The sequence below is a fragment of the Hippopotamus amphibius genome, chromosome 12, assembly GCF_030028045.1.
Source record: "Hippopotamus amphibius kiboko isolate mHipAmp2 chromosome 12, mHipAmp2.hap2, whole genome shotgun sequence".
NCBI classification, from domain to species: Eukaryota; Metazoa; Chordata; class Mammalia; order Artiodactyla; family Hippopotamidae; genus Hippopotamus; species Hippopotamus amphibius.
In genome coordinates this window covers 39,489,591-39,505,024 of record NC_080197.1, presented here as the reverse complement: position 1 = coordinate 39,505,024, position 15,434 = coordinate 39,489,591, and the positions used below count along the sequence as shown (strand labels likewise).

At 38.5% G+C, this 15,434-nt stretch overlaps 1 protein-coding gene across 4 annotated transcripts in view; it reads left to right on the top strand.

Annotated features, from left to right (window-relative positions):
• MACROD2 (mono-ADP ribosylhydrolase 2) overlaps positions 1-14,636 on the top strand; it is a 1,919,130-nt gene extending 1,904,494 nt beyond the window's left edge. For 2 of the 4 annotated variants that reach the window (XM_057703767.1, XM_057703764.1), the window contains 2 exons: positions 2,230-2,298; positions 6,784-7,184. In XM_057703767.1, the coding sequence (XP_057559750.1) occupies positions 2,230-2,291 (62 nt within the window). In that variant the 3' untranslated portion in view covers positions 2,292-2,298; positions 6,784-7,184. Of the gene's footprint in view, positions 1-2,229; positions 2,299-6,783; positions 7,185-14,573 lie in introns of those variants that run through there. The other 2 variants (XM_057703765.1, XM_057703766.1) reach the window with 2 other exon arrangements.
• Positions 14,637-15,434: the final 798 nt, after the last annotated feature.

The window sequence follows — 15,434 nt, the reverse complement described above, 5'->3', positions numbered from 1 at the left end:
AAAAAAAAGAAGCCTTCTCTGGATTGATAATCTTGGGAAAATTTCAGCCACTGATAGAATACTTGGTGGTTTTAAATAGTTTCCTGTACCATGCATTCCACCTTGCTGTGGGCTTGCCCTCACCTTAATTGCCTCCTTTAATTATAAGCCCTTCTGCACCAACTGATATTTTAATCAGGTTTTTTTATAATTTAAAAAAAAAAATTTATACAATTTTTAAGGGTTACTTTCCATTTATAGTTATTACAAAATATTGGCTGTATTCCCCATGTTCTATAGTACATCCTGGAGCCTATCTTACACCCAATACAAACTGATTTTTTTTTTAACCGCTGGGCATGCATTATCTAGGGGAATAATGCTTTTAAACCCCAGATTCATCCATTAAAAGCCACCCCATGTTAGTCATGCTCAGTTGAATGAAACCCTCCCCAGCCTGGTTGTGACACTATAGACATAGTTCGTAACTAGTTCTCTGCAAAGCATGTTCCAAAGAATACCAGGCCCATGTAATGCTTACTGAATAAAAGGGAGATAAATGTGAGAAATACTAAGTTTTAGTCCTCACTTGGAGATTTGCCGTGCACATTCCAGGCTCTCCAAAGTCTTACCTGGAAAAAAAAAAAAAAAAAAACCTTCTTAACATTAACATTGTTTCTCCTCAGACTTACTTGATCATGGAATGCTTTTCATACTAACACTTATTAATAGGTTTTGGAACTAGGGACCCTTGGGTTGGAGGAAGGAACAGAAAAGGAACACTCTCCTGTATCTTGTTCTGCACACTCCCACACTGAGATGGCCAAACTTACAATACCTTTGTAGACCAGGATGCACACATTATTCTTATTTTATAGGTCCACTCACTGTATCTGGCCAGTTTATACCTGGGGTAAAGAATGAGCTCACACACCGTTAGAAACTGAGGCTAGTTTGCAGGAGGAACAAACAGACCTGCTTTTAAAACCTTCCTCCTTGAGAGACAGTTGGGCGGGCTGCCCTCCAATGTCATTCCCTCTTTCAAGTCTCTTTGGAATGTGAAATCCAGCACCTGCCACTGTTTTACTTTAATCAAGGTTTGGTGTTCAAGAAAAAGAAATATGGATGGTTGATTTTGTTCAAACAAATGAAGACTACTGAAATGAGAGCAGAGGTTACATATTCAGAGCTTGCTGTAGCTGGCGGGTCAGCCATTATCACTTGTGTTTGGCCAACTCAAAGGCAGGGAGGGAAGTGGGGAACTTCTAACCAGAGGGAAGACTTCATGCATCCTTGATTGGAGTTGTTGGCAAGGGGAAGTTGGACGTGGGCTAACTACAAGTGGCTGATTGGTTTGGGAACATATTTTGGCTTTCCCTGGTTGGTCCTATGTTGGGAGCAGGGAGCAAAATACAGGCAAACTGGCAGCCACTGACCAAGTCCTGACCATTCTGAGCTGCTTGCTGCAGAGGTTGGAAGTCAGAATTCTGTTGTTATGTATGGTCTGGCCATTGTTCATCTGTATATTAAGTCTCTCAGTTTATAATATGGGCTTTGATGCTTTAAAAATATCAATCTAATCAAACCTACTGACCCTTGAAAATTTCCAGTGCCTGCTATGCCTGCTCTGGGCTGCTTCTGGACAATGGCATTAATTATGTGTGCTATTTGTATGCAAATGCTTACACAGAACACTCAGCAAAGTAAAAGCACATGTTTCATCATTGCTGTGTGATCTGGTTAAATGTTTAGCTTTTCTATTTTATGGTATCCACTGCCACTGCACCCATTGGCAAGTTTACAGCATCTGCTTTGAATTGCAAAACTGAAAACCTGGCAAACCAAGCAGGCCTACGGGCATTGCTGTTTTAAAGGGAGCTGCTTACCTGTCTGCCTGTCGATGATCTGGTTTGCTTTGTTTGCTCTTTATTTTCTTAGGCATCTATTAAGGCCTTTGTGTTTACCTAAGGATGGTAATAAATACACACAAAATTATCAAACAAAAAATCTGGTTTGGAATGACAACTCAACTCCTGCAGTTGAGTACAGAAGCAACTCTGCCCTCCCTATTCCCCCACCAGTAAAACTCTACAAGAGTGGTCCCCAAATCTTGAATGAATGGAAACAAACTGAAAAGAGGTACAAGGTAGGAAATTAGGAATGTAACGATTCCCAGGCCATTTTAATATGTTTAATATGTTTATGGGTTTAACGAGTATTTAACCTTTTTGTTCTCCTTTCTGGCTCCAGTTGAAATGAATAGTCAGGTTGACAGTGTAAACGACCCAACAGAGAGTCAGCAAGAAGATTAACTAACAGGTAAGTGGCCTCTGTGGTGAGATTTTCAATCAATTATTCCATTGATTAAATGGGTGGGCCATAGGAACTGTTTGTAAAAGGCATGTTAGATTTCCCTCAGTTTTGTCACGTCCACAGCCTGGCTCAGGATAACCTTTAAAATCTTTATACCAAATAACACAGTGTAAGGAGCTAGGATTACCCCTAGACACTTACCATCTTTAAAGGAAAAAGATAAGCTACAGCATATCCAGATCACGCAGTACCCTGGTTTTCTGAGCTTTGATAGCAACAAAATTTTTCCATCCATCTCACCCCCTGGCTTCCTGGAGTGATCAAATTATTTCAGCAACCCCAAGCTGATTCTGAAGCATTGCTTTTCCAGAAGTTACCTGCTGAGTTGTTTAGTATATCTGTTTTTAAGCATACCACTAAATCTTTGCCCTGGAGGATGTGAAAGGCATTTGAGTGTATTTGGGCTGATAGAAGCCTGCCTTATGTCCGGTCCTTTCACACCACTACCTGTGGACCTGCGCAACTGCACAAAGGTTTGTTGAGTTGAATGAGCCTCAGGGAACTCCACGGGAAAATAAATGGGGCCAGATGAGTTTAGGAGTTTTTCCACACCAACATTCTAAATCACTCAGCCAAGACTCAAAGTATATCTAGAATACTGAGTGGTCTGTAACCCTTTTTTGTATCTTGAGGGCTGGTGAGAAGAATTAGAGACGAGAAGCTAGGCTCACTATTCTGGTTCCTAGCTTAAAATACTAAGCTGTGAAAAAAAAACCCATGGGATAAATGAATTTTGTGTCATCCTGTGCAAGACACAAATGTGTTGACACCATTGCCTCTGTCAACTGAAAAAAAAAAACAACACAACCTGAAAGTTGAGAATTATGTTTTATTCGGTGGACTTTCTAAGGACTTCAAGCCCAGGGTAGCTCTGTGGAACTATCTGTTCTGACGAGGTAAGGGAGGAAGCTAGAACTATAGGAGTTTTACAACAAAGACCAGGTAGTTCGAACATCAAAAGATTACTGTTAAAGGAAACCAGATATCTCAAGTTAATGAATTTTGCGCTTTTCTATGTATGGGAAGATGCAAGAATCTGGGCTCTTTGAAATCATTCCTTTGATATGCACCTTTAACTATCTGGGGCCAGTGTCCTGTTCCTTCCCGTCCTGAGTCCCCTTGGGGTGCACCATTGGGGGAGGCTTCAGCAGTGGCCAAGAGCTTACTGTGAGGTAGTAGTACATGGCAGGCAACAGGTTTCATTTACACTGCTTCCCCTTGTTCATAAATTCAACCAGCATTTGGGAGACATTTCATGACCAATTTTTTCCCACAGAGCTAGGAAGGCTTGTTCCTAGATCAGGTGAAGATTCTGTTGGTAGGTCACTCAGTGTGTTACTTTTTTGGATGAGGCCCTGTTGATAATCTAAAATTCTCTGGATTGCCTGTTTTACTAGTCTGTTATTGTTGCAGAAAAAAACTGATCCCACGAGAAACCAAGCACAACACTCGGAGAGTTGGAGAACTCAGGTTTATTGAGCCGGTGGACCCAGACAAGCTAATGCTCCAAAATTCTGGGGCCCCGTTTCAGGGGAGTCTTCTCCTTATATAGGTTAAAACATACAGCTATAATTGGTACAAACTGATTGGCTACAAATTACTATAGGTCACGGGCAGTTACAGAGCTCAGGAGTTGCCATGGGTTACACACATAGTAGGGGGTCCTAACAGGAACTTGTAGGAGCCAGACATTCCATTCCTATCAGGACTAAGGTCACAATCTGCATTCTCATATTGGTTGCAGGTTGAAGTTAATGGTCACTTAAGTCTATGTGGAAAGGTCTCAAACAAAGGCTTGGGGTGGGTGCCTGAGAGCGAGACATTCTTCCCTTATCTGATCACTCTTAGTAATTCATTTTACTGTTTAACTGAGAGTGGCGAGCAGGCCTTTGCAAGATAGAGGAGAGTAAGCAATTACAAGTATGGAAGTTTCAATTTCCTCATCGTTATGATTCAGGAAATGTTTTCCCTGTTGCTTCTTCCTATAGGTAGAGTTGCACTATTACTTCTTGTAGAGTTATGTAGATATGGTCAATTGTCTCAAGACGTTTAGCCATCATTAGTTTTGTTGGAGACCTGGTTACACACTGGGTAATACAAGAGACAATCTCATAAACTAGACACGATAATATAGCTAGTAACATTAATAAGGTCATAGTACAGCAGAGAGAGACACAAAATTTGGAAACACAAATTAAAACAATGATTAGCATAACTAGTAATAATCTGGTTGCAAAAAACCATCAAATCCACAGGAGAGCCAGCTGGAGGAGTCAAATTCTAGAAGGTTCTGGAAGGATCGGGTAGAGAGAAAAAGATACAGTATACCTTAACAAAAATGAAACATTTATCAACTTGTAGGTCATAGCATAAGAGAAAAGATTTTGTTTCTGGAAAACAAAAGTATATTTCAGAAAAAGTCATAAATAATATTTATCAGTTAACTCCTGATGATCTGGATGAAGTCTTCAGGTGTTCCATTAGAGTCTTGTAATGTCTTACCCAGTTCAGCAGTATGATCTGAAGGTTATCAGAAACTTGTTTGTCAAAAATCCTTCTTAAAAAATCCTTCTTATGAATTTTCTTGAAGATCTTCATTTTATAAAATTATCAGAGTAAAACAATGATTGTCTGTAAACAACAAGACTTAAAATGCCATGGTTAAAGATATGATTATAATGCAATTGACAAGAAACTTGGATATTTCTGTGACATAACATTATACCAGAGCATATCAGATTTTTAGGAATTTCATATACATTTTGGGATATCTATATTAATGACATTTATCTATAAAAATATAACCTAAGGTTTGTCTCTAATCACTTGACATTGTTTCTCAAGTAATTTAACTTACCATAAGCCTAATTAGTTTGATATTCTTCTTTGAGATGCCTTAGGGGCCCTCTGAAGCATTTTAAAGTTAGATGGAGGTCAAAGAATGTTAATTAAAACTTGATAGGAAGTTTGTCAAAAATATCAAAAAGTTTTAAATTGCACTTGGTCAAATAGGATCACAGGTCACTGCAAGATAATACTTGTTCACTTAACCAAAGTGACAAAAGATTTCAAAAGTAAATACAGATCATGTAAAGGCACAGAAGCTCACACAATCTGTTACCAAAGAAGCACTTCAAGAAAACTTTGTTTTCTTAACAGAGAGAGAAAATGAAACTCCAATCTTGTACCAGCTTACGTTTAACAACAAAATCCATCTACCTAATTAAATTCAATCTAAATTCAGCCAATCCTGACCATGCACAAAACTCTTTTCTCAGGGTCCCTTTTCCACCAGCCTCCCATCACTTTCTGTATGCATATTATTTTGTCCCTTATTTTTTCCAACAAAATGCAATTCCATCTTTCATACCTTCTTTTGTTCATAACACTTACTTTTCTACTGTATACTGAAATGTTTCCTTTATTATTTTTATTAGCTTTAATTACATGTTTAAAACCCTTAAAAACCTTAATTTCTAGTGAAAACTAAGAAGTAAGCAATTATGAACTCTTCTACATTACCATTCTATAGTTTGGCAAACATAAATACCAATAATAATATCTAAAAACATGTGCTTTCTTATAAAAATATCCCAGTGTTGCACCAAACATTTACTAATAGTTCTAAACACCTTTAGTTTCTCTCTAAAGGGAAGCCAATGTTCAGTAATTAATATTTCAGTATCTTATTTTGAGAGATTATTTTCAAGTAGACACCTAAAACGTAATTATTTCTAAAGAGTTCAGCCAAAAACTCTTACATTTAATCCACTTATAAGAATTTCATCATATCAAGTTAATGTTGTTGTTGACAAACTCTGTAACAGAAGTAACACGAATGTATTGACCTTCAGTAAACCTAGGTACAATAAAAGACCTGTCTATAGTGATTAAACCAACAAGCTTAAGCTAGCTTTACTACTAGATGTTAATTTAATATTAAATACTTTCTAGATCACATGGAACTGAAATTCACTCAGGCCAGATTCTTTCCTATTTAGAAATATTTAGTTTGTAAGTACTTACTTTTAAGTCAATGAAATACAGCTCTTTTATAAGTTTAATTTTGATAATATTTTCCAAAGGTGGAGACATCTCATAAGCAGAATGTGTACACAGACATATAAACAGACAAAACTAAAGATCTCATAGCCTCACATTAAAAACTTAGTTATGAATTAAATACAATATAAACTTACTACTTTATAAAGAACAACTGGAATAAATTAAAGTTGCTTGCTCAGATGATTAAGGCTTTACTATTTATGGAAAAGACTTTAAGATTTGTATTTATTCTTGACAAACCCTTGAGGAGTCTATGACTTAGATTTTGGCTGAGAGAGCCTTCCCAGCAGTTTTGAAAGTAAGCAGGACCTCGTGGGGCCCTCCTGGGTACAAATCCTTTTCATGTCCCTCATTTCTTGTTTGTAGGAAATAAGCTTCATTCAGCCTCCTTGACTCTTTCCTGATTTCCAAAAGGTAAATTCAAACAGTTGCTCATCAGGAAAGGGAGCCAATGAAGAACCAAAGGAGAAGCAGTCAAGAAACAATAGTGCAGCTACTAAAGCAGGAGCCTGGTTCCTCCTCAAGGAACATATCTTTGAGTTCTTCTGCAGGAACCAAGGCCCCCACCCAGGTGGAGGCTGAGCACAAGATTCCTGGAGTACCAACCTGTTACCTCACCATCAATCAACTGGAAGAAAGTTGCACACCCTGTAGCCCTCACCCCAAATCTGGCCTAAGAAAAACTTCTCCCCCAAAACCATCAGAGAGTTCAGGGTTTTCAGTCATGAGCCACCCATTCTCCTTGTTTGGCCCTGCAATAAACCTTTCTCTGCTCCAAACTCTGACATTTTGGTTTGTTTGGGCTCACTGTGTGTCAGGTACACAAATTTGGTTTAAAAGGGCCACTTTTGCCCTCTTTTCCCCCTTGGTTTCAGGTTCTACTTGGTTGAGCTGACTAGGCTCAGCCTCAGGTCATTGTGGGCTGTATTTACATTTCTGATTTGTAGAGATTTAATGCAAGGCAAAGACAGTTGCTTTTCATTCCCCAAAGAACTGGTCTGTCTCCTAAATGATATTAAAAAATTGATTTGCCCAACTCTATTTAATTTGCTTTTCAGTGAGAATAGTGCCAACTAAACTGAAATTTAAGAGTTCTGTATTCTAGGATTTTAGGGTTATAATTTATCATGCCTTCAAAAACTTGCATAAGATATTCAACGAGGCCCTCGTTCTGAGTGTACAAGTTAAACAGAGAAAAATCACTAATTTTATTATTATTAGCCCTCGAATATTAGTTCCCAGTTTTTACTTTACATTGTAAAGTTCAGGTAGCCCTATTGGTTTCCTTTAGTATGTTTAATTAATATTTCCGGAGAGGCAGATCTATATGCCCTGTCTTATAATACCAAGCAGGGAAAGCATTCCCCAGTGAAGTATGTCTATCCCACAATATAATTAAGCAAAAGTTCACAAGCTGGTTTTTCTTTTTTGTTTTAAACTAACCATTAGATATATATTTTCCAGCCTTTAATTTTCTTCTTTCTTTACGTACCAATAAAATGGCTGTTTATAATGAAAGTGCTCTAAAAATCTACAAATTCAGAAGTCCACTTTAAAGGATCCATCATCTGGCCATTAATGAACTATATCTTAATAGTGACTCAAACCAATAAGACACAAGAGGCTTCCCCAGAAGAGAGTGCAAAAGATGCCACTTAAATAAGATCCAGAAAGTTTACTCCTCAAAATAGTTTAAGAAAGTAAAGGCCTTTGTTGTACAGGCTAATGCAAGGAAGGTTAAGATGGCAAAAAGCCCCCAAGATTTGGCACAGCCAGACAAAAGACTGCTCAGAACCCCAGTGTATTCCATCAGCTGACAAATGTACACCGTATGTGTACCTTTTGGATGTTACAGACCAAGTTTTCAATGTGCACGTGCATGTACATGCACACACACACACAGATGCCTAAAGAAGATCATGTAGAACATTTGTATTTCAAAGACAGAAGAAGAGAAATTCAAGTTACCCCTAAATGGGCTTTCGTTTCTTTAAGGTCAGAATTCTGAAAAGATTTTTTTTTTTAATCAAGTAGGCTTTTTTTTTCTTTAACTTAACGGCATATGCAATAAAAGAGCCCCATTCTTAGTCATTATCAGGGTGAGATTTCCTTTAATTCTCAACTAAGTTGTAGGTACAAAAACCTGGCTACGGTATTAATCGGAAGCTAGCAATCTGTCATTCCTTTTTCTTTTTGTTCTGAAAGCTTTATTCTCCACTCAGAGGTTGGTTTGTCAAAATAAAATCACTAGTGATGATCATGTGGTGGGCCAATGTGCTGCTTGCAAGCCTAGCTCCTCTAGGTTTTGCCCCAGTTGTTTCAGCTCCTCTTACGTGTCTTAGGTTTTCCCTCTAGTGGTATAAGACCACCATGGGTGCTCAGATCATGCAATGGCCACTTCTTATTCATGTCCCCAGCAGGGCAAGCTTTGATTAAAATGAGTGGGTTGCCCATTGGGGACAGCTACAAAACATGAGGTCTTTGCCTCCACCACTCCTGCAAGTTTCTCAGTTGCCTAAGAAAGCTGTTGCCGGCCAAGAGGGCTGTCCTCTTCTTCAGAGCTGAAAGCGCTCATGAGATTTCAGTTTTAGTTCGACAAATTCTATTAAAGTAGCCAAATCAAAGAAAAACAATAGGCCAGTCTTCCTCCTAATTACCCAGTCCAACCCTACTCAGTGTTCTTGCAACTGAGCAAAGTCTTTCAATTGAGGATAAAACCACTCAGTGTCTAAACCGAGCAAAATCTTCCTAGTGTCTTTCACTGAGGATAACCCAGGTACCTCTTCTTAAAACTAAGTTTCAAGGATAACTGCCAGGGAGGAGCTTGACACCACTGAATAAAAGCTAGCATCATTCATTAATAATTGGAGATCCGAGAACCAGGAGAGACTCACCCAAAATCATCTGGACTCCACAAGGAGGTGGCCAAGCCCAAGAGGCCTTTGCTGGTACCAAGGTTCTGGATCCTCTTGGAGTTCAGGTGAAGGAGAAGTCTGCTCTGGGCCCCTTCATTTGTCTGCCAAAACAGGGAACTAGAAAAAAAAAAAGCACAACCTTAAAATTGAGAATTATGTTTTATTCAGTGAACTTTCTGAGGACTTCAAGCCCGGGAGGCAACATCTCAGCTCTAAGGGACTGCTCTGAAGAGCTAAGGGAGGAGACAGGATATATAGGAGTTTCACAACAAAGACCAGGTAGTCAGAACATCAAAAGATTGTTAATTGAGGAAAACCAGGTACCTCAAATTAATGAATTTAGCGCTTTTCTACATATGGGAAGATGCAAGAGTCTGGGCTCACTGAAATCATAATTTTGATATGCACCCTAGCTATGTAGGGCCAGTATCCTCTTCTTTCTTATCCTGAGCCTCCTCAGGGCTCACTGTCAGGATGGTGGTATATGGCAGGCAAGATTTTTCATTCACACCTCCCTGCATCTTCTCAGTAGGCCTCTGCACTCTCCCAGAAGGCCATGTTGCAACAGACTCAAGCTCCAGCATTGTGGCAGACTAAAGTTTGAGAGTATGTGAAAGCAGGCAACTATCTTCCCATCATGGTTTTAAACATCATTTAAAACTAAATATAATGGGGGGGTTGGGGGGGAATAAATTGGGAGCTTGGGATTGCCATATATACATTACTAATAAGAAAAAAAAACTAAATTGTACACTTTAAATATATGCAGTTTATTCTATGTCAATTGTATCTCAATAAAAGTTCTTAAAGAAAAAAAAAAGCTAAATATAATAGTATTTGTGCAATACATGGATAGCATAGGACTGCTAAAAAATATAAACTCATACAAATGGGGTCTTATAAACATTTCTTTTTCTTTTTCTTTTAACCTTGTTCATGTATTTAAAATTTTCCTGCTAAGCTACAGAAATGATACAGTAGAGAAGTTTCCATTAAAAAGTAATGAAGTGAGACTAAACCTGAACAATTGAAATGCAAGTTCTTCAGTATTGCCTTACCTTTTACCCTTTTGCATCCAAAAGACTATAGACCTCTTGTCTAGATTTTTTTCTTACAGAGACTACTATTTTCCTGTGTGATCAACATCTAGATGCAGTACCAAAATAAATGTTTCCCTTGGTCAGTGTCAAAATATATATTAGTTTAACTTTGTTGCAGAACTATGAGGGTGACTCAAAAATTATTCACACTCCGGTTATATTAAAACTTCTGTAAATTATACAACCAGAGTTTGGATAATTTTTGACTCACCCTTGTACATATCCTGGCTCCTCCCTTACCTCTTTGGAGCAGTCCCTCTATTCCAGGAAGGAGAAGTAACTTGCACAGAGTCACTTAGCTGATCAATGGAAGTTCAGATACTTCCAGGACAAAATTCTTTGATGGCCCTGTACTGCTCCCTAAACAATAGTGAGTTTCTAAACACACTGAATAGTGCATTGTCACGACAAACAGTATGACCTAAGGAATGTCATTGATTCCCATAGAAATATTTGCACAGCTGGGTTTGTAGAACATTATTGGTAGTTCAACAGGAAGAAAGAACCTTTCAATCAGTGTATCACACCTCTAGGGAAATTAAAGAAATACTCTGAAATGGAATTAGAATTACAGAGTTCCAAATCATAATACAAGAATGTTCAGTGTTGCGTGACTTATAATTGTAAAAAATCAGGGATACCATAAATGACAATAGGGAAGCAGTTCAATGAATCAATAGAACACTGTGCAAATGCAAAAATAATTTCACAAGTACTCGAGGGCATATAAAGATGATTTTGGAATCTGAACCTTTGGTTCTAGAGAAACATGGCTGGCCAAGTGTGGCTTCCAGGTTGGGCTTTTAAGAGGCCTTGTAACTTCCATTTTTGTACTTTTGGAATCCAGCCACCCTGTAAGGAGCTCAAGCTGTGCTACAGAATGAGGAAGGCCATATGGAGAGAGATTCTGGAAACTGAGAGGGCATTTTGGATGCCCTGGCCCCAGAGGATACCACCTGGAGCAGATGAACTGCCATGCTGAGCCCAACCAGATTATAGAATCATTAGAAACAATAAATCATGAGTTTGGGGGCCACTATGTTTTAGAGTGGCTTGTTTTGTAGCAGTGGGTGACTTTTTAGGAAAAAATGCAGAACCCCTCTCAATACAAGTGCATAGAAATGAGAGATAAACTATACCAAAAAATATTTTAAAATATACAGCTCAACTGACACGAAAGCTAAGGTGTCAGAAGTGAAGAGGAATTTGAACACCAAAGCAATAATCTGGTGAGCTGAAGATCCAGCAGCCCCAAGGGCTGCAGATTGGTTATTGGTGCAGAGATAGGCTCTAAGGCTAACGACTTGGATTTTAATGCCCACCTGGAACCTTGGGCCACTCAAGGTAAGGAGCTGAAATTGAAACCTCTACATAAATAAGTCTGGGACTCCCAGCTCAAGAAATTAACAAAGGGACTTGGGACTGCCCAGCGAGCTCCATGGGGAAAGAAAAAGGTTCCCATGCTAAGTAGAAAACACATATGCACCATGCATTTGAAACACAAATTTATGCCATCCAAAGTCATGCAGTACTACACAAACTGAGAAATTAACAGTTGATTATAGACCAGTGTTATTCCTGGGAGAGTTAACAAATGGAAATGTAAAACTATCCCTTGGAATTCCTTCAGAAGAAATAAATTTCTGAAGATGCGTTCACAATTTTAAGACTTATAAAACACACAAGGAAATGATCCAGCATGAATGAGAGCTGATGTGTAAAATTACAGGATGATTAGCACTACGGGAACTTAAAAGTAGAAAATTTTGAAGATTTTATCAAATAAATACATTTAAATGACAGAAAAAGATAAAAAGTAGATATAAAACCATAAAAAAAGAGCAAACTATGAAAAACTAACAATATGGAAAAAAGTAAATAAATAGTAATATAAATGACACACGAGAGGAAATAAGGATTAGAAGGAGAATAACCAAGACATTGTGTGTTTAAGAATAGCTCTAAAAGGAGATAGTCAATAGTCAATATTTGAAAGATACCAACAAGGATTTATCAGAATTGATGAAAGTAATAAATTTTAAGTTAAAAGAATAACAAGTTACAAGAAGGACATATTTAAAATAAATTCACACTCATGCACTACAGAACACCAAAGACAAAGAGAAAAAAATTAAAACAATTAGAAAGGAGAGTTAACCATAAATACACAGGTTTGTACACACAGCAAGCTTCCCAAGATCGAGAATTTAGGTCAGAAGATACTGGAATAATTTTGAGTCTTCAAAACATGGATAAAAATAATTGTCGACATGGAGCTCTTTACTAGTTTCACTATCATTTAGGAAAATGACATCTGCCATTTTCAGAAAAAAAGAAAAATTTCCTACTTCCATACCTTTTCTCTAAAAACTACTAAAGGAGACCCAACAGTAAGAAGAAAATTGAGCCCAGAGGGAAGAGTAGTGTGTTGCAAACATTTGCAAGTGAAGAAAAATGGTAAACACAAAGGAAAGCCAAGATATATATTGATTATAAATTTATAACACTAATAATTAATTGATGAGTGGTTAAAAACAGTAAAACAAAATTGCTATTTATATACATTTTATAAAACACAAGATAATACTACATACTTCCCATTGTGTCTGTATTTGTAAATATATATGTGTGTAAAATTATAAAAACATGCATGTTGGTGCACACTAATCAGGATTCAGTAATCTCTGGGAAGGAAGAGAAATAGTTTTAATTTATCTATAAATAATTTATCCATAATGTTTTATTTTTTTAAAATAGAGATCACAAGGAAATTTCAAAACTATTAACACATATTAAATCTGGATAGTGAATATATTCTAGATATGTTTTAAGGTTATTTTCTTCCTGTTTGCAATTTTAATTGTTAAAATTAAAATATATGATTGTGTCCATACATATGAAAGAGATGGAAAATAATATAAGAAAATACTCCATAATATTAACTACAGAATTTATTGTCAGTAGAGGCATTATGCAGGATTCTTGCTTGTCAACTTTTGGATATTTTAAATATTATCTACAACGAGCATATTGCTTTTCTATATACATACACACCTCAAAGGATTTTTTTTTTTTAAAGATTCATAGGACAGGGACTTCGCTGGTGGTGCAGTGGTTACAAATCTGCCTGCCAATGCAGGAGACATGGGTTCGATCCCTGGTCTGGGAAGATCCCACATGCCATGGGGCAACTAAGCCCATGCGCCACAACTACTGAGCCTGCGCTCTAGAGCCCGTGAGCCACAACTATTGAGCCCACATGCCGCAACTACTAAAGCCCAAGCACCTAGAGCCCATGCTCCGCAACAAGAGAAGCCACCACACTGAGAAGCCCATGCACCGCAACAAAGAGTAGCCCCTGCTCGCCACGACGAGAGAAAGCCCATGCGCAGAAATGACCCAACACAGCCAAAAAAATAAATTAAGAAAAAGATTCATAGGATACTAGAATAGAAAGTTAGCTCAGAGATCATCTCCAATTCTTCCTTGAAGAGCTGTAATTTATGGTGATAGAAATCAGATCAGTTGTTGGTTCCAGCAGGAGTAGGGTTAATAATTGAAAAGGGAACTTTCTGGGCCAATGGAAATAGTGTGAGCTATTTTTTAAAATAGCTTGAAGTATACTTAAAATCTATGCATTTCCCCATAGGTTGTTCTAAGGTAGAATGTCTTCTTAGAGTTCTTTCACAAGTGGAGAACACAGCAGATGCCTACTTAATAAGATCTCAGAGTGGTGGGATGACCCTCAATGGGTTTTGCAAATCAGCATCATGTAAATTATTATTGTTTCTATGTTGAGCCCTGGAAACTGGAGCACATGAAAGGGCCAAGAAGAGAGGACACATCAGTTCAAGAGTAGGTTTCTCAAAGAATACTTTGAAGAGTTGAGTTAATCACCCCATCAGCCAAAGCAAGTGGTCAATGTCATGTACATTTATTAGCATTGATTTATACACTCTTTAAAGATACCCCCTGCCTGCAATTACAGCTCAGATATCCAGAGCTCTTTGATAGTCAAAGAAGATCTTTCTAGGCACGTTGGAGGGGTGAGAAGCATTTAAATGGCTGTATTAAAAAGATTTTCCTTGCTCAGCCTATAAAGATGTCTTATCTTTAACAAATGATTTCTCCTTGTCTTCAGCAGGGGCACAAGATGAAGCAAAGGAACAAAGAAATGGAAGTAAATGACAGTCCTCAGCACTGCAGGCCTCCTGGCCCTGGGGGGGTGGGGGGGTGGAGGAAGACACCTGCTCACCCTGCGGGGGAGGATGGGGGGTGGGGGGAGGTGAGTCCTACAGAAGGATGGGGAATCCTTTGCTCTAATTTCTCCAGCCTCATTTTGTTCCATTTGCCGGCAGAAAAAGAAAGAAAAAAAGAAAAAGAAAAAAAAACAGTTTTCTTTCATTTGGTGGGGGGAACCCACATGAATGCATCTTTCAGGCGCTATCCCTGTCACCTCTGTCTTTCCTCTCACAACTCCGCCCCAGGGTCCCAGTGGCACGTGAAACACATACGTGTATCCTGGCCCCTGTCTGCTTTCTCGGTTATTTCACAAAGCTGGTTGGTACAGTGGTTTCTTCCAAGAAAGAGAAGGAAGGTGACTGGTAAGCTGCAGGCTGCATTTCAGAACCCTCAAACCCTATATCAGTAGAATCCACGGACAAAGGAGGCAGGATAGAAAATGCGCAAAACCCTCAGAAATCTCTTGGAAAAAAGGTCAGGATGATGAGTTAAAAATGGTATTTTATTCAGGGATTCCCAAGGTACAGTGTTGTTCCAGGTGGTTATAAGGATTGCGGGAGAAGAGTTTAACCCCCGAGCAGAATGCAGAGGCATCTCAAGGGAGGCGGGCCCCAGCCCCTGTCGGGTCTCTTCCTTGCTAGCAGGGCGGCAGGTGCGTTCCTCTCTGACACCGACTTTCAGCAGAGCTCACCTGGTTCAGGAGGTCTTTGCTGTGTGCTTCACATGAAGCCCCCCTGGGAGACATGACTCCTTGTGACAC